The sequence below is a fragment of the Herpailurus yagouaroundi genome, unplaced genomic scaffold (assembly GCF_014898765.1).
Source record: "Herpailurus yagouaroundi ecotype Mexico unplaced genomic scaffold, PumYag 197, whole genome shotgun sequence".
Taxonomy (NCBI): domain Eukaryota; kingdom Metazoa; phylum Chordata; class Mammalia; order Carnivora; family Felidae; genus Herpailurus; species Herpailurus yagouaroundi.
The window spans coordinates 10,792,448-10,811,467 of record NW_024412428.1 but is presented as its reverse complement, the minus strand read 5'-3'; the positions used below and the strand labels follow the sequence as shown (position 1 = coordinate 10,811,467).

Below are 19,020 nucleotides of genomic sequence, written 5' to 3'. Positions count from 1 at the left end.
AGCAGAGGAAAAAGTGGACTCACAGACCCTGCTTTCTAATCAATGTCTAGCAAAACTGCAACCCCTTCCACTCAGTTACTGATTACATATCAAACATCCTCTCAACTGCTGCTGCCTGTGAAATACAATGTATATACTGTCTATTTTAAACAAACATATTTTAGCTGAAGAAGTAAACTGAAATCTTAATTTAGGGTCATCTAAGATGAGGAACATTGGCAAGAAAAAGGTTTTACAATCTCAAAACAATGAAAAGGTAGAAACAGTTGAGTTGTGGCTTTTTGTAATTATGTCAAAACTTTTTTTTTTAAGTTTATTCATTGAGAGAGAGAGAGAGAGAGAGCGAGCATGCAAGCAGGGGAGGGGCAGAGAGAAAGGGAGACAGAAAATCCCAAGCAGACTCTGCACTGTCAGAGCAGAGCCCAATGTGGGGCTCGAACTCACAAACCATGAGATCATGACCGGAGCAAAATCAAAAGTCAGTCGCCTAACTGACTGAGCCACCAGGCGCTCCATATGTCACAACTTTTAATTACAGCAATTAATTTTTACACCAAACTGGCCAGCTATTTTTATTCTCCATGCTTTTATTAGATGAAAAGTTTTCATACCCATACCCACAGTTTGCTCTGTGCAAAAACCTCTCAATAATCTAATTTATTAGCTGTATAGAATGTGTTGATCGGAGAGGGAAGAGAAGGCATACTGTGGAGACGGATCACATGTTCACAGGTTAGCACAATAAGAAGAAGAAATGAAATAATTCAGCTCCCCCTGAATTATTTCCTTCCTATGAATTACATAGATTCATTTTTAGATGGGAACCAAAACAAAGAATAGAAATAATGACAAGAACAAAGCCAAATTTCATTCCTATTGTTCCCTTTCCAACTCTGTGCTGAATTACCACAATCTGTTCTTATGTGTATTTCCAAGTATTTCAAAGTAAATGAATGATCCCATCTAAGACCTGCACACAGGCCAGTAGGATTAAAGAGGAAAAGCCCAGTAATGAGAAACACAAACGGTCTGTCAGGCATGAAAGGAAATCCGCAGTGATGCATCCCTGTACCTGGAACACACTGAATCAAGTTGGCGACCATCGCACTAAAATGTGCCCGGATATCTTTAAGAATTTCAACTTCTTTATCATTTTCGGCTTCTAGAAGCATGCGGGTCAGGTCCACATATTCTAAGAACAAAGCTCCAAGGGCTAACGTATCCCGTTCCAAGGCTCCATTTGTGCTGGAATAATAAAAAAGAAATAAAGCTTTTAGATGACTGGTCTTTACATCAAAGTAGTACATGCTTCATGGAAAATAAGATTCACTGTCAGAACTCACACACTAAATTTGTTCTTGACCTACGGGCAGTATAAATCGAATATGCACAAAAACAACAATACGCTTTTTTGGACGTTTCTGAGTAAAAGTTAAAGGTAACATATTAAAAAAAACAAAAGAAAGAAAGACAGAAAGAAAAAAAAGACAAAAAGACCAGTTTGGTGAGGAGAGATCAACTCATTAGAATCTTCAGTTTACCTGTCACTTATGACACCAGCATCAGCCAGAAGCTCGAAAATTCGAAGTAGCTGTAGCCTTAACAAATCCCGCCGTTCTCGGCGTTTTTTGTTCTGTGTAGAAAAAGGTAATACCATTTATGAATGTAGGCAAAACAATAACTTTGCTCTGAGAAACTGTATTAAAGAAAGGCATAATCTAGACATGACTTTTCATATTTTTGAGAGAGAAAGAGGGTACAAGCTGGGGAGGCACAGAGAGAGAGGCAGACACAGTATCCAAAGCAGGCTCCAGGCTCTGAGCTGTTGGCACAGACCCCGATGTGGGCTTGAACCCACAAACTGAAATCATGACCTGAGTCGAAGTCAGATGCTTAACTGACTGAGCCACCCAGGTGCCCCTGGGTTTTCAATCTTCTAAACACAAAAGACAAGGGTGTTTTTCTTTCTTCTAGATCCTTAGAGAAAATCTTGCTATTATAGGCTATAAAAGAAACAGATCCTAAGTGGGTCAGTAAATATTTATAAGGTGGCAACGTTGAGAACTAACCAGCCTCAGTTCCTAGATGCTTCTGGCATCTATGGAAAGACAGAGGCATGGAAACAAGAAAGGGCTAGTCGACACGAAGAATCTCACCAATTCTGGTCATTCTAAGTCACACTGCTAAAATTTTTGCTACGTCTTGTATCTTATCTACTATATGGGAACTTCTTTTTCCATCTTCTTCTTCTTTTTTTTTTTTTTATCCTGCTGTGTATAAATTTGTCCTTTCCAGAGTTCACTTCAGGAAAGATAATTTTGAAGAAAATCCTTCCTATGCCAGATCAAACAAATAATATTCTTGACCATTCAACTCCTCGTAAAAAATAAGCAAACCAACAAAAACATTCAATCAACTCAAACCTCCTACAAAAGAATGTAGTATTTTAACATGCATGTGACCATTTAGATTGTTTGCCTTCATGAGTTTAGAACACAGAATCTTTTAACAGAGGAACCGTATTATGCTAAATATTCAAATACTGAACAATAATAAAAATAACAGAAGTTAAAATATTAAGATTCACTATTAAAAGCAGGCTGGGTGTTTGTATTGTTTTTTTTTTTTTTTTTTTAGGGGAAACCATTAAGTACGATCTAAATTTATAACGTTGACCACAAGAACGGAGGTATGAAGTATTTAAATTAAAAATATTACCTCTGGTCTTCGTTCCAGGGCTTCTTTCATTAATGGATGGAGTTCTTCCACCAACTCTCTATGGAGATAAAGGTTGGCATTTGAAATTCACTATTATCGACACCAAGTTTATCACCAAATACATGCATTTAGTCCTAAACCATGTTCTTTTCTCATTTTGCTTCTGACATCAACCGCCCCCTGGCCTTTCCGTTTCTTAGTCACGTGGGGAACTGGAACTAGGTGTTGGCCTGTACTTTGTGTTACTGGTCATTATCCCAGTGTTATGTATATAATTTGGGCTCAATGCATGTCTGTTGACTTGATTCTGATTTACTGTTCTGGAAACCCTGATGTTTAAAATCCCCCTCTAAACAGTTAAACAAACAATGTATTACAAGTGGTGACTACATTCAAAGCACTTTACTAGGGGCAGTGGGGATGAAGATAAAATCGAGTCCTTCACAGAAGACATTTTCAGCTTTACCCATCCCCACGATCTCCAGTTCTCAACTAATTATTTGTGTTCTTTGGGAAATAACTTCTGAACTGCTATGTCAAGACAGACAAATTAGAAGAGCTAGCCTGTGGCTAGGTATTTTGTGTATAGTCTGTCTGTTCGATGCCTGAACACCTTGCAATATTCTGCAGTCTTCCGGTGGGATAATTTGTGCTCTTAGACATCATCCTCCAGGGAAATCCAAAGTTAGGAAGGTAAACTTTGCGGCATTCTGTGCTGAGAGACAGAACACTTGGACTCCATTTCAGATTTCTCTAGCACAGATGCTAGAATTTCTTCATCAAAGAAATGGAAATAATATTAATGACCTCCTTCAACTGCAACCATTTACTGAATATTTATTACATACATTTTTACATTTAATCCTCTCAATAAATATGTAAGATAGATTTTATAATTATAACAATTTTTCTTTTTTTATTAGATAGATATACTTCATTTTTATTTATTATAACAGTTTTACAGGTAAGGGAACTGAGGCCCAGAGACATTAAGTTTTCCGGACCCATGTGGCTAATAAATTGCACAATCTTACCCACCCCTAGGAATACTGAGAGGGCAAGATGTACGAGAACATATGTCCTTGGGAAAGAATGTTAGTTTCTTAGGTTCTTTGGGAAAGAATGTTAGGTTATTCCAGGAATTGTTTTCTTATCTTCTTGTAGTATATCTACGTGATTCTTTGTCTTAACTAGTTAACTAGTAAGTAGTAAAAACACTGGTGAGCTGACACTCCAGTATCAGAACTCACAATTACTTTTTATGAGAATAAAATCTGACTCTATACATGAACAACGTAACAGATTTTTTTTCCAATTGCCTCTAAAATGTCTCATTAATCTTTAGTTTTCGAATAGGGTCTCTGGCAGATGCTTAGAGCTTTCCCTTTTCTCTCTACATAAAAAACTTGGGAATTTTACTGGGGCTTATATGCTTAGCTCAAGTCACCAGAGACAGCCCGAACTAATATTTTATGATGACTCTTTCAAAAGGCTTTGACACTGCCTCAGATGGAACGGTTATTTGATTAAAGGTGTCAAATGAGCCAAGAATCCGAGATATGATGGTTCTATTAAGGCAGATAAAACACCTTCTGAAAAGATCGACTAGTGTAACAGAATACCCTTGAAAGAGTTCTATCAGTGCTTAGCCTTTGAGATCTGTTGCGTAAATGGCTGATGAGCAGACCTCATTGTTTTGACATGAAAGCCTCTGAACAGTCTGGCTCTCTGGTGATGGACACTGAATTACCTTCACTTACAGCTATCTAAAACCAATCTTGCAAACGAGATAAAATCTGAGATGGAAAATCAAAGCCGCAAAGGCGAAAGGGGAAAAGCGAGGCGGCGGTGAGAAACGCTGGCTACATGCACGTCAAACCACGAGGACACAAAGGAAATGGCACAAAGCCTATAAACCCCCCCAGGCACATGCCAACACGCAGACTCAAACTTGAGTTAAAAACAGGAACTACGACAACAGCAGTAGGAACGAATTTAGAGCAACTCATTGAGACTACCGTACCTGAAAACAAGGGAATTTGTTCTTCCAAATCCTAAAACTAAGGACTCTGTGATCTCAATGCCCTCTAGTCTCATCAAAGGCACCAACTGCTTTAACAGAACTCCCACCGATGGGGTGCCTATGGCCTGAAACAAGTTGATTAAAAGTGAAAAAGAGGTAACATGATAACCGATGCTTCCTTTAATCAAAGGATGATTCCATTATAACAGTTTCAAAGTACTAAACCACGTCCCAAAGCACTGCCATCATTTCAGAGAGAAAAAAAACAAAGACAGACATAAATTTTAATACAGCACCATGAATGCATTTTTTACCTGGGACACAAATCCTAAAGAATACTTTTATTATGTCTTCCTTTTTTAAAATTAAATCTACAAACCCATTCTTAACAAGATCATGTCATGGAGGCATCGTTTCAAGGAGAATACTCGGCAAGGAGTGAGAGAAATGTGGTATGCAGGGCAGGAACCAAACCTCAGGGCATAATAAATGAATAAACCTCAGGGCACTCTATGGTCTTAACCAAGTTTCTTAACTTCTCTTAATCTTCAGTTCCCCACTTGTCAGGGAGGACTAATAAATTATGCACGTCAACACTCAATGGAATTTAGAAATGTGTACGATGAAAATCTGATCCCATACACTCCAGATGGCAGGCACAGTGCGACGTGCACTGTGAACTCTAGACAAACAAGCTAAAAAAAAACCTTACAGAATAATTCTTCTGAAGCATGTCACGTCACCTTGTTATCGTAGCTCACTGTACCATCAGGTGTGGTCGCCATTATTTCTGGAGTGGAAGCTCTTAAGTGTCCCGGGCTCATAATACTGGGTTTTGCAACTCCAAAACAAAGAATAAGGTAGTTTCTCCACAAGGTAACATAATTATCTCCACTGCCGGCGGTGCTGGTTTTCTTGGCATTAATTGGGCTACTGGAAGTACGGAGTTGAAAACAAGAGTGAAACTAAGTTCTGCATTTTAAATATCGCTTGTTAAATAAAGACCCTAGGAAGTGCCCAAACACAGTTGACCTCCCAAACAAACTAGTGCTAGGTAAGAGTTTTTGACTGGCTTTTATTCAATATTAAGAATTCTGTATTAGGAAGAGCAGAAACCAGAGAGGATTATAATATGCCAATCTTTTAGATAACATGTAAATGTAAGAGGGCAAAAATGATAAACAAAAGAGGAAAACCCAGTTCTCTTACTTTGGGTCAACCAGAGGCATGACCGACTGGAGCCGAGTGAAGGCGTACGGCCAGGCGTAGCTGAGGGCTGTGGGGCAGTGTTTGGGCAAGTTCTCCTGCCGGAGGAAACTGAAGAGGCAGAGGACCCAGGGGTCTTTGACAGACTGAGCGAATATCCAGACATGGGAAGGGCTCTTCACATCGTAATGGCTATTGACCAGGACTGCATTCCACTCCACCAACCACTGCAGATCCACACTGTGGGTCAGCGGTAATGTGGCCTGTGGGTCCAAGAAGTAGGCAATGAATCAATGCTGCACTGCAAATTACACGTCCCCACCACGGCTGGGTCTAAATGCCCCTTCGTCCACAGTGCTCTTCCTGATTACCTCCTGCGACGGGCCAAGCTTTGAATCTGAAACACCCCTCCTGCTCCTGCCACATAGGATGCCCATTTGTAGCCACTGCTGTTTCTGATGCAAGACTGAAAGCAGTTCAAGTGCAGGGCTCAAGGACACACGTCATATTTTGAACAGTTTTAATGGCACATAGCACTGTGCATTAGTACACCCAACTGCTCACCGAATATTTATTGAAAAATATATGGCCTGGGTTAAACTTGATCATGGATTTGCCATTGAAAATTCTTAAAAGTTATTAACTTCTAAGATTCACAAACGTGTTTTTCATCCCTGTCTTGGTAGTGTGGGCCTTTTAATGCCATAATCTTGTTTACCTCTACTTAGACTAAAATACCTTCCCTCTGATTTAGGGAGATGGCTGAATGCAGTCCCTTTTATGAAGGGCATTTCACTGATGGTTTTGAGGTAAGGGACCTACTTATTCTTGACCTATGATATCAAGCCAAAAAAACCAATACGTTTGAAAACTTTTTTGCTGCATATCTCGTGCAAGTTCGTATGTGTCATTCTCTTTTAAGTCCAGAATAGTACAGTTTGGGGAAGACCACATTTCAAATAATCTGGCAGCTGTGCCCAGAGAGAAGATTGCCTTTATGACTGTCGGGCATTTAAAATGACCCGTTCTATCTGATGGGTCTACAGGTTCCCACGGGTCAGGTGCCACACTAGTAGCCTCAATGGTGAGTGGGCTTTAAGGGGGCACATCTTGAGCTTCAGAGTCAGAGAGGAGGTTCCAACAGCACCCCCACTCAGAGTTCATGACCTGGGAAGAGTCCTGAGTATCCCAGAGTCTCTGTCTGGGAGACACGAATTTATAACTTGGGAATTAGAATGCTAATCTCACCTGATCTTTTGGGTAAATTATGTGAGCTAAGGAATGTAGAAACATCTGGAACAAGGCAGGCACATTCTTCTTCTCCCCTTTCTGTGCATCTTCCTAAGTGAGGTATGGCTGCTTTAGCTACCCCTGGCTCAGGATTTTGATTCTGATAGACAGAACAAAATCACATGAACGAAATATAATCTGCCGACAAATAAGATATGTGTATATAACAATTAAACTCAACTCTTCCATTCTATGTTCAAACACATCGAATTTCGGAAAGAAGGACTATTCAATATCACTGTGAAAATCTGTACTGCTGGGCTTACTTGTTTGAATAATGATCATTATTACTACGATCGTAAGCAAGGACAGGGCCACTAAAGGTAAGGATCTGTGCTCAGTCTCAGAGAAAAGACCATGAAAAGCTCACAAACACCTTCAGGCTCTGTATTCATTTATAGCTATTTGTGAAAAATATTTGTATTCGTTTATAGCTATTTGACAATAATATACAAGAGGCATCAGCAATGTGGATTCTGCAACCGGTCCCTGATCTGCACTGCCTCTTTTCAGCTATTTTGCTGAAATTAATCCAGGTCCCCTTACTGCACTATGCTGATTAAAAAAAAAAAAATCAGATAGTTAATATCACTTTCAATTTCCCTTCAAATTTTTTCAGGAAATTAAAGTGTGCCAATATGCTTTTGAAAAAGAAAGAATCTATTTGCATGGCAGATAAGGCTGTCTTAAAGTCAGAGTCCAAGTAGGATCAAGTGCCAGTCCTGATGCTTCTCTCTGTGTCACTATGGTGCTGCCCCTAAATATTTTTGTGTTTAGTACCTATGAGGGTTGAACAAGATAATGTTAAAGCATGCTGTAAACTGTAAGGCACCATATAGAAATTACATACAGTGTTAAGCATAATAAATAAAGAGAATTAACTTTCTTAAAGAATCCTGAGCAATTCTTCTTGAAATTGCAGTTTGCAAAATATTATCTATATTCCCGAGGCTCAAATTTTGTTTGAAATTTATCTGGATGTTTCCTCAGCTAGTATCTGAAAAGCCTGTCTTGTTTTCATAAGTACTGTTGTGTCAGTTTATTAATCTGACATAAAACCCCAGCATTCTGGGGTTTTTTTCTTTGTCTCTCTTTGTCAGATCCAGAGCTTGTGCTTAAGAACAGTTAGGAATCAGGATCAAATGTGTACTTACCGAATCTGAAACTGCTACATGAATGAAACTTTCGAGAATGGAAGAACTTAGCTGATCCATGACATCAATCATAGGTCTGTCATCGTCCTGTATGAAGGGTTGGCAGTTACTCTCCATGGGAAAATGAATCCTTCCCACCCACCCCACTGCCTTTGTTCAGTACACGAAGCAGAACAGCTTGCAAGATAGTGATAAGGGTTTTCTCATGGAAAAGTGAATGCCAAGATGGTGAAATGTGTAGATTAAATTCCCTGTGAGTCTGAGTTTAGTCTTTCAAGTTTCAGTGGAAGATAATTAGAGCTCTAACTTCACAGTGTACTGAAAAGACATATACTTGAATTTCAAAAAATCATGCGTGTACACAAGGATCTAAACAAACACTCGTGCCATACGTCATCCCTCAGAGTGTTCATGCTGTCGTTAATTTTAAGGAATGAAAGCCCCACAAGAATATGCTTTGCCGGACCACTAAAATGCTACATCCATAAGTCACTCATTAGCAAAAATAACTGATAAATTGTTGACTATGATTGAATTTTAGTTCCAAAGAAAGTGCAATGGAGACTGACCACATACTCTGCGGTATCTATGTTGTGTAAGCTATTTAGTAAGAGAAGCAAACTACAGGGGATAGGAGAGAGTATCTTATTGAAAATTCTTCTACACAAATAGCATATATACATATGTATATATATGGATATGTGTATGTTTGCCATCCTTTATTATAGAGAAGCTCAGAAATATCAAATTATTTACTTTTAAAGCCTTCAGGAAAGCCTCGGGTTGTCATTATTCATGTATGAATGAGAATGGTTTCAAAAAAAATTGTGGTTGGAAAAAAAAAAAGCACAAGCTCATAGATTGGACAGATTGGTGGTTTCAGGGTCGGTGAAATGCACGAAGGGAATCACAAGGTATAAACTTCCAGTTACAAAATAAATAAGTTATGGGGGTGTAGAGCACAGCATGGGGACTATAGCTGATGATACCATCCTGCATATTCGAAAGTTGCTAAGACAGCAGATTGTAAAAGTTCTCATCACAAGAAAAAAATTCTATAACTCTGTATGGTGACACATATTAACGCTACTTATTGTAGGGATGATTACACAATGTAAACAAATACACCTGAAACTAATATAATGTTGTATGTCAATGACACCTCAATAAAAAAATTATACAAAGCTGGGGCTGGTCCAAGAAAGTAACATATGAGGAATGTTTTTAACGCAGTCCTGGAAAAGCAGTTAAGAGCATGGGTTTTACACCTGAAACTAACGTAACAATTGTATGTCAGCTATACTTAGAAAGAACTTCGGGGGTTCTTTCTATGAAGGGCTTCGGGGGTTTCAATTCTAGCTCTGTTGCATCCTCACTGTTGATTTTGGGTAAGGTACTGAATTTCCCTAAACCACAATTTCCGTAACTGTACACTGTGGATAATAACACTAATTCTTAGGTGATCGTGAAAGTTAAATGAGATACTATGTGTAGAGCACAACACAGTGCCAGACACATCCATGGTAATCATTGTTATCATTACTATCATAGTTAGAGACTTAACAGAGTTTTACCAAACTATGGTATGTCTTAGACATTCATTCACCAGAAACCACAGATGTCCTAAAATATATCACAAAGCTATCTGAAGAAAAGTGAACATAAAGCACTGTGATGGATTTGAAAATATTTGGTAAAGACAATGGCCATTTTGTGGGTCATAAAACCAAGATCAGTGATTTAAACCCGGAAAATGGAAAGTAGCATTTTTCGAAGAAGTATGAGACACAAAAAACTGGTCCTTCTCCCATCGACCTAGGTACTGGGATTGGCCACCTGGGCTCACAGGCAACATGCCTTATCATTAGAACAAGGATGTAGAGCACTTGACCAAGCGTGGAGGTTAGCTGGCCGATAATGCTTAATAATAGGCTCGTTTCTCTGATCTCAGGGGACATTTTCTTGCGATGGCATTTTCTACAATTACTGATGCAATTAAACAAATTTCAGTTAGCCAGACTGTTTGATGCCTTGATCATTTTAAATGGAACTCATTATTTTCTCAAGTTCATTCTCTAGTATAAATGTAATAATATCTTTTTAATTTGATGTTTGCTGAACATTATTGGGAAGAATGATCTGGGGTGTCTAGGTGGCTCAGTCAGTTAAGCGTCCGGTGTCAGCTCAGGTCATGATCTCATGGTTCGTGGGTTCGAGTCTTGCATCGGGCTCTGTGCTGACAGCTCAGAGCCGGGAGCCTGCTTCAGATTCTGTGTCTCCCTCTCTCTCCACGCCTCCCCCACTCACGCTCTGTCTCTCTCTCTCTCTCAAAATAAACATTTAAAAAAATTTAAAGGAAAAGAAAAATGACACATAACTGAATCTTAAAATCCTTCACTTCTTAACCAAGCACCACCTCTTACAGAATCAAGAATGGTCTTTTTCTATTGCTCTCAGAATATACAACTCATACAGATCAAGAATGTTATTTCATAATCAAAACCCCATGACGAATCAAAAATTATTTCTTGACATGTGCGAACGGAAGGACAGAAAACAATAATGCATTATTTACAGGTTTTAATCTAAACTTCAAAAGAAAGAAATGAATTGGAAAATTCAGAAGGATAATCCATACCTCCGGTTGACCCAGGGCAACAAATAAAGCTCGAATTTCCTTGAGTATTAAAACGGACAGTTTGCGTGTGGCCACCTGGAAACTGCAGAGTAAAACCAGAGCAAAGCCTTCCACGGCGTGAAGAACACTGCAGTGGGGACCTCGCTCCGACTGAATTCGGTGGCTGGAGCCATTTGGAATTAGCTGTCATGTAATGAGAACACATTGTATATTCAGAAAAATAACAATCGAGGAAGAAGAAAGTGCTCACATGCACATCTTTCGGCACATGTGACCTTGTAATATTAAAATAAATTACAGTGGCTTCTAATCAGACAGGAGTATAAATTCATTATTATTCATGACAGCACAGATCTCTTTTTTCTTTAGATCAATTGTTACTTTGAAATACCATCAACCATCTGTTACCTCTGATAAGAAATAACTTTCAAAGGCAATTAATATTAATAAGAACAAAACTGGTTCTATTCATATACTGTTGGCAATTATACCATAAATTCAGTCAAAGTGGCCTAATTTGTTTTTAGCCAGATTCCCTATAGACTTTTGGAGACCGTTCAATTGAATTTTCAAACATTTACTTCCTAATCACACTTACTTACTTGCATTTGTGTTAGATTCTAATCTAGGTTTGTGCGTGCTTATGAGATGGGTTCTCAAAGTTTCTGAACCACGACCAAGTGGGTCTGAAACAAAAGCAAGCCAGACAACAGGGCAGATTCCACATCCGTTTCAGGTTTTCCCTTTGACAAGCACATGCAATCCTTGTTTCTCTCCCTTCCGTGTGTACAACACACAAGGAAAGAGGAATGACCTAGGATCTGGATCCTGGCTCTTCCCTCAGCGCTGTTGTGCTTCCCTGAGCCTCCGCCTTCCCCAGACTCTCAGCTGTGTTCTTCCCTCGCCAGGCCCTCTCTCTGCTCATTCAATGCCAAGTCACCACTGCCCCTGCTCTCCTGACAACACTTCTCCTCAACCTGCTCTTGATAACGGTGTCATTAATTTTTGCCATTTAGGACTGATTTGTGAAAGAATAAAGAAACCACAAGGTTGCATTTTCTTCTCTGTGGATATTGGGCAAGGCAACCAATATGTTGCAGGCTAGGAAAAACAAAACAAAACTAGTGGGCAGCTAAGAGCGATTTCTACTCCCTTAATGGTTTTGTGAATGTTAACAACTCTAACCTGATAACATATCAACCCTGAGTTTCCCGGTCACAGTTTACACGGATGGAAAAATTAAGGGCCACCACAGGGCAGAAAGTTCCTAGGTGGCTGGAAGAAAGAACGCCGAAGTTTCTCCGAGCTGTGATGCGTTTACGTGTGTACTGTATTAGGGAATATAAATTGGTGGGAGGAGTGTGAAGATTACCTCTGAATTTCTGATCTTGCCGGCTTGTTCGTAGACTTTTCCTTGAGTTTGTGTGACAAGTTTCCACTGCGTGAGCAGCTGAAGCAGTAACTTGAGGGACGAATCAAGGAGCGTGTGGTGCATGTCATTTACTTCCCGCAGTAGGAAGTTGGTAAAGCCAAACAGTACATCTTCTCTCCAGTCTGAGAAGTCAACAAGTAAACCCTGAAGAGAGTTTTGTGCAATGTGTCGCAGTTCATCATCCATATGAATAGACAACCTGCAAAATGAGTCAAAGAAAATAAAGGGATTTAGTTTATTAGCTTTTCTTCTAGATCTGTGATTGAACAAATACAGGCCTCTGTTTTTCCTTGTGTCTCAAAAATGGGTCGCCCCCAGGGCCCCTGGGTGGCTCAGTCGGTTAAGCATCCGACTTCAGCTCAGGTCATGATCTCAACAGCTGATGGGTTCGAGCCCCACGTCAGGCTCTGTGCTGACAGCTTGGAGCCTGGAGCCTGCTTTGGATTCTATATCTCTCTCCCTCTCTCTGCCCCTACCCCACTCACACTCTGTCTCTCGTCTCTTGAAAAATAAATAAACATTAAAAAAAAAAATGGTTCACCCTTCCATATACTCTTCATTCGGCTCCCCTAATGTGGACACCTGATATGACCATGGTACCTTTATCAAAGCTAAGGAATTTACATAGGTGCAGTGCTATTAACTAAACTACAGATTTTATTCAGCTGTCCCCAGTTTTTCATTAATGTCCTTTTTTTTCCTGTTTCAGGATGAAATCTAAAATATTACATGGCTTTAGGTGTATCTGAATAACTTTTTAATACATTATTGACTGTAGAATAAATTCGTATCAAACCCTGTCACTTTTAAGGATAAAACAATGGAGTACCAGAGAAGCTAAGGGACTCATCTGGAAGTTCAGTGAAAATGAGCAACCAAGGGTGAGATCAATGGTCCACAATTTTGCCCCACCGAGGGAGATGCGGTAATGTCTGGAGACATGACTGACTGTCCCAACTCAGAGAGTGCTACCGGCAGTTCTCTAGTAGTTAGAAGCTAGTGATCTGGCCAAACATGCATGGGCCAACTCCCTACAACAAAGAATTATCTAGACCAAAATGGTGACAATGTCAAGGCTGAGAAAACCCAAGTCAACCGGAGAATGTCAGGGTATTGGTGGTTTAACCTAGAGTATCATAATGATACTAAATCTTGACATTGTATTAACCATCAGTTAACGTAACGTATAGACTCTTCTATTCATTTATTTAAGACACAAATATTTTTGAGACTCTCCTGAGATGCAGACGTAACAGCCCTTAGGATATCGAGGTCAGTATGGTTGTGTCAATTGGGTAGGGTGCTTGTAGGAGCCAGGGGTGAGATGGTGTTGGAGAGGAAGCAGAGACAGCTTGGCAAAGGGTCTGTGGGCCATGCAGGGAGGCAATACAGCAGGGAAGGGGGAAGGTGTGTGTGCTCTGGAATCAGAAAGCCTGGATCAGTGTCTTGCCTCTGTCAGTTACTAGCTATGTGACCTTGTGCTAGTTACTCAATCTCCCTAAGCCTCAGAGCCTCATTTGGAAAACAGGGACAATAACTGTACTCGCATTTCATAAATTTGTTGTGAGGTTCATTAAGATGACCCATGTATGGCATATGGCACCACAAGGAGGGTGTGGTAGGCACTCAGTAACTGTTAGCTATTATTATTAGAAAAAAAAAACTATCTTGAAAGTTATAGGTGATATAACATGATTAGATTCACATCTGGAAAAAAACAATAGGCAGCCATACGGAGGAGAAGGCTTAGAGAAGCAACCAGAGGCAGGACAGAGACCAGCTAGGAGGTCACTGCTGTGACTTAGGCAACAAGCGGTGGGGGTCTGACCCAAGGCAGAGGAATGGTAAGGAAGGAAGACAGAGAGATCAAAGACACTGAGGGGATCATATTTCTAAGGACTCAGCAGCCTGGAGGCATTTAGTGTGGGAGAAGAAAATGGCTAAGTCACTGAGAGCGCCCCCAAATGGTCGATATTCTCCTCAATGAAAGGGAGGAAACGTTGGGACCCAGAGTGGTTAAGGAACTTCCTCAAAGTCCAGGATTCCAATCTAGCACATCTAACCCTTAATCCGGTTTTCTGCAAAAAAACCAAGTCTGGTACAGTTGTATGTTTTTGAATAAACATGGTTTCAAAAATTCGATAAGCAAACACCTTTCATATTCTCTAAAGCATAAAGCACACTAATTGGTCCAAATTTGACAATATAAACCAGGCAAAAGCTTGTTAATGAGCAGATATATACCAAGTCAGGGAAAATGTATTTCCTGTTCCAAAAGCAAGTGACGTTCTACAAAGACACTGGAAAGGAAGATCTAAGCTATTTCTTCCGGTTAGACTTGCCCCACTCAGTCTACAGTTCTTAAGGAGGTCACAGTGACTGAAAGAAAACAAAGATGCCCTTACCCTGAGCTTCCAGTTGAGGACTGGCCAAACTTACAAACTTTCTTTGTAAGACAAAGAAAGAACTTACAAACTTTCTTTGTATTTTAATCAGCAGCTTATTAAGTGTAATCTGTAACACATAATATCTGAGTTAAAGCTGGAGTTAAGGGCCTGAGGCCCCCCCTCATATGGGAAGAAACATTACTCTATAAGCACCCCTGAGTCATTCTGCAGCCTATGGTTTAAAAAAACATTAGTTTATAAAACAACAATTGAAGTCATCTTCCCATCTTAAGTTCATGATTCCTATTTATTGTATTTACACTATCTATGGTCCTGAATGTTTGAAAGATTAAGCTTCTGCAAATGACAAGCCACCTTTACGATGGGAAAAACAGGCACTCAGTAAACATTAACTGATGGTAACGTGCCAGTGCAGAGGTCCTGGAGGCCCCTCTTTCAGTGATCCAGAGGGGCTGAGCCGTGTGATCACGAGGGCATGGGCTGCTCCCACAGACCGTTATTGAATAAGTAAGGGTGTGGCTTAAAAGGGGAAAAATCAAAACCTGAGCAAGGCCACCTTCTTGGTTGGTCAGACCAGATAAATGACTTTTAATGGAAAACACTTTCATAAAGGTGAGCTCAGCTTCACATGGGGTCAGCTTAGTACTTTTGAATAACCTTGTTGTGTTAGAGGTACACGAATGAAAAGGGAGTGATTCCAAGTCACAGACTATATCCAGAAGAAAAAGATCCATTAGGAGAAACAGCCCCTTCTAAACTATGGCAGGAAAAACAAAAGGTTATTAGGAAAAGGTGCTGCTCTATAACGTCAAGGGCAGCAGAGGGAAAGATGGTATTATTTATTATTTATTTTTTAAAAATGTTTGTTTATTTTTGAGAGAGAGAGAGCAAGAGGGGCAGAGAGAATGGGAGGGAGACAGAGGATCCAAAGCAGGCTCCACGCTGTCAGTGCACAGCCTGACGCAAGGCTTGGACTCAAAAACCATGAGCTCATGACCTGAGTCAAAGTCAGATGCTTAACCCACTGAGCCATCCAGGTGCCCTAGAAAGATGGTTTTAAAGGGATGCCCAGGAAACCATGGTTTCCAAAAGTAGTAATTTGCCGACAGGTGGGTGGTTAGCCTTTGTAATAATTGCCAGAAGTGGCTGGAATTTCCTCTCTGCAGGTGTTAAACAATGAACCTGCAACTATTTACGGTGCTCCGAATTGCATCTCAATGAAAAGAAATTAAAATTAAAGACATAAGATTAAGTGGTTTATTGAGGCAATACATGCAATTGAGACAATAGTTCTCAGATACTCAAAACAACTAGCCACCTTGCACTATACAGACACATACTGAAAGGTGAATAAAAAATGGTATATGATAAATATTTTTCAAGCACCACAGAAGATTGTGAAACTGTGTACACATTACCTCATCAATCTCCACAGGTTATAAGGAAACACTGCATAAAAAGTGTTTATCTGTCATTTTGCATCAAACCAATGACATGTGTCACTGCCATTTGGCTTTAGGAAAATTCTGTACATCGGGCAACTGATTTTACTCTTCTGAAGTCCAAATCTCCTTCTCTGAAAATAGGACTAAATATGTGCCCAGCTTTCCTTAACATAATGTGTCTGAAAATGCATTGTACATCATGGCATAATCTTTTATGCAAATGCAAAAATGCCTAAAAATAATAACTCACATTTGCTGAGAGCTTACTGTGTTCTAGGCACTATGTGAAGTGATTTATATGCATTATTTGATTCTAACAACCTTATGACAAATTATTCGAAGGGAAAGGTAGACCATGAAAGCAACCCCTTAGTGCATAAGCCATGCTGTGGGAAGTGACAGAGGACAGAAGCCTGTATGCCATTGGGGGAAAGGTCCTTCCTGTGGTCAAGGGACAGAGCAGGAAACATCTGGAAGAACAGTTAAGAGAAAAATGATGCCCATGGCCAAGGACACAAGTAAGTTCCCCTGCTATGTGGAGAATCCCAGGGGTACCCAGACAGCTGGGAAGGGCAGGCTTTGTGAGCGCAGGAAGGAAATTCTCCCCAGGGATCTTATCATGATGTCAGGACAGCCAGCGTGGCTTCCATGGAGCCCAACTGGAAAGACTCTTCACACAGCCATTATAAGTGGGCTGAGGGATACACATAAAATCAGAAACGTAGTAGCTTGGGGAAAGGGGTTTGCCAGTTCATTCCATACACCATCGTCCTGCTAAACACACTACTGTTAGTCTGAAATTAGAGTGTCTGTGGTAATGTAGTCATTACCTGAAATGCTGGCAAGGGGCTCTGGGGACAGTCACGTGGGACATATCCTTGAAACTCCTTATTCAGGGAACTGAGCTTGGGCAGGTCAACGGGCGAACAGGGAACTGGCAGGAACGTTGGTCTTATTTTGCTAGTTTTAAAGAAAAGCAAGTTTTTCTCCAGTAACAACGTACCATGGATGCGACCACGAAGCAGCTGAACTAAAAGGTCCCATACCTCTCTGACTAGACTGTATATTGTCCCAAGAGTCAACTCAGTCCCAATGCGACTGACGGTGGGGGAATAAAGTAACTATAGACGTGAAACCCACATTTATTGCTATTGAATTTCTTCATTTTGTCCCTTGACCCTCCCTCAAGGAGGTCTGAAGGGGCTCATTTGCTCATAGGTTAACAGGACCCGGTGTGTAGGTCGAGCACTCCAAGTTATCCTTCCGTTGAGGAGAATAGCCTCCGGCTTCTTTTAAAGTTTATGAAAAAGGTCTCTTCACAGGCTTCCCATATAAGTCCAGTCATTTTCCTGATTTCTAAGACTTGAACTCTCAAGAATGTTTATTTGCTCTTTCCCCTCATAAAAACAGTACCCATTGCTTTGGGCTTTGTAAGAATGTACGTAATAATAAACACGACGCACCATAAATAGCACTGACATTCCAACCATGTCTAAGAGAAGGCACGCCTGGCACCATGGTCAGCAGAATTCAGGCGTCCCTGGATTCAGTGATCAGAGTGACTCCAGAGGTAAGAGTCCACCCCACAGAGTCACGGCAAAATAGATTCAGAGAGTGTATCTGAACGCTGCATGACATTTCAAAACCTTGGTATTCCAAAGACCTTAGCGCGTGTAATCTTCAGCAATTAGAACTTCACTGACACCAATGAACTTTCCTTCTGCTTCAATCGAACTGAAAACTGCCTTTTCCCTGCTGACACATTTTCCCTTGGGTGCACCACAGTGCTCGTCTATGACATTTAGCCTTCTCAACAGCCTTATGAGATAGGCGGTATTATTCCAGTTTCATCCAAGGCAAAAAGGCCGAGGGGTTACATAATTTGTCTAGATCACATGGTTAGTGAAATTGCAAAAGCAGGATTGCAAAATCCAGGGTTTTCCTGTGATTCCATTTCGTTCCCATTTTTTTGGTGCTTCCTCCAAATCTCTCAGATGGTGGTCTCTCGCTCTCTGGTGGTTCACAGGCCATGACAAGCAGTCCTCTGTCCCCCGATTTCTCACTGCCACATCCAGCCCTTCCGCTCGGCAACCCCTCCTCTGTGCTAACACTTGACTCCTACTCACTCACGTCCTCCACTGCTGTCCCTGGCATACTGACCGGCTGCTCACATACCTTTCGGGGTAACCTTGGCACCTGGCGCCTGCTTCAGAGCTTTTCTTTACCCTCAGTCTTTGCCATCATCGTCGGATACTCAAATATTAACAGTATTTGAGTCTCTTATTCCTCAGCTTCCCTTATCCCCAAACCACCATGCTTATTATTCTTTGGGATTCTACCCTTTGTTCCTCCTTGGATCTTCTCACCCAGAGCTGGAAGCCCCTCTTTGATCCAGGCTTATTTTTCCTTCCTTTCTACTGCTTCCCTGCTTCCAACAAATGTGCTCTTTGTTCACATTCTGGTTGTTAAGCTGCGGCAAAAGCCTAGGCTGTACCTTTTTTTTTAACGTTATAATCTTCCTAAAATAGGTCTTAAACATGGAATGGAAGAAAGAAGGGCACGTGGTGTGGAGGTTGCTGATTACAGGAAAGAAGAGGTTACGGGTAGCAGTGACCAAAGCCAGCTAGGAGGGTGGATGGCTTTGGCCAATGAGCACCAGGGCTTGCGACAGTGGTTTTCAAAGTAATAGATCTTCAGTCAGTCTCA

General features: G+C 40.7%; 1 protein-coding gene across 8 annotated transcripts in view; it reads right to left on the bottom strand.

Annotated features, from left to right (window-relative positions):
- FRY (FRY microtubule binding protein) overlaps positions 1-19,020 on the bottom strand; it is a 447,912-nt gene that overhangs the window by 106,069 nt on the left and 322,823 nt on the right. For all 8 annotated transcript variants that reach the window (XM_040448149.1, XM_040448142.1, XM_040448144.1 and 5 more), the window contains 9 exons: positions 12,402-12,660; positions 11,030-11,212; positions 8,392-8,478; positions 5,951-6,210; positions 5,485-5,674; positions 4,742-4,866; positions 2,719-2,776; positions 1,542-1,633; positions 1,073-1,245 (listed from right to left, as the gene is read on the bottom strand). In XM_040448149.1, coding sequence (XP_040304083.1) covers positions 1,073-1,245; positions 1,542-1,633; positions 2,719-2,776; positions 4,742-4,866; positions 5,485-5,674; positions 5,951-6,210; positions 8,392-8,478; positions 11,030-11,212; positions 12,402-12,660 — 1,427 coding nt within the window. The remainder of the gene's footprint in view (positions 1-1,072; positions 1,246-1,541; positions 1,634-2,718; positions 2,777-4,741; positions 4,867-5,484; positions 5,675-5,950; positions 6,211-8,391; positions 8,479-11,029; positions 11,213-12,401; positions 12,661-19,020) is intronic.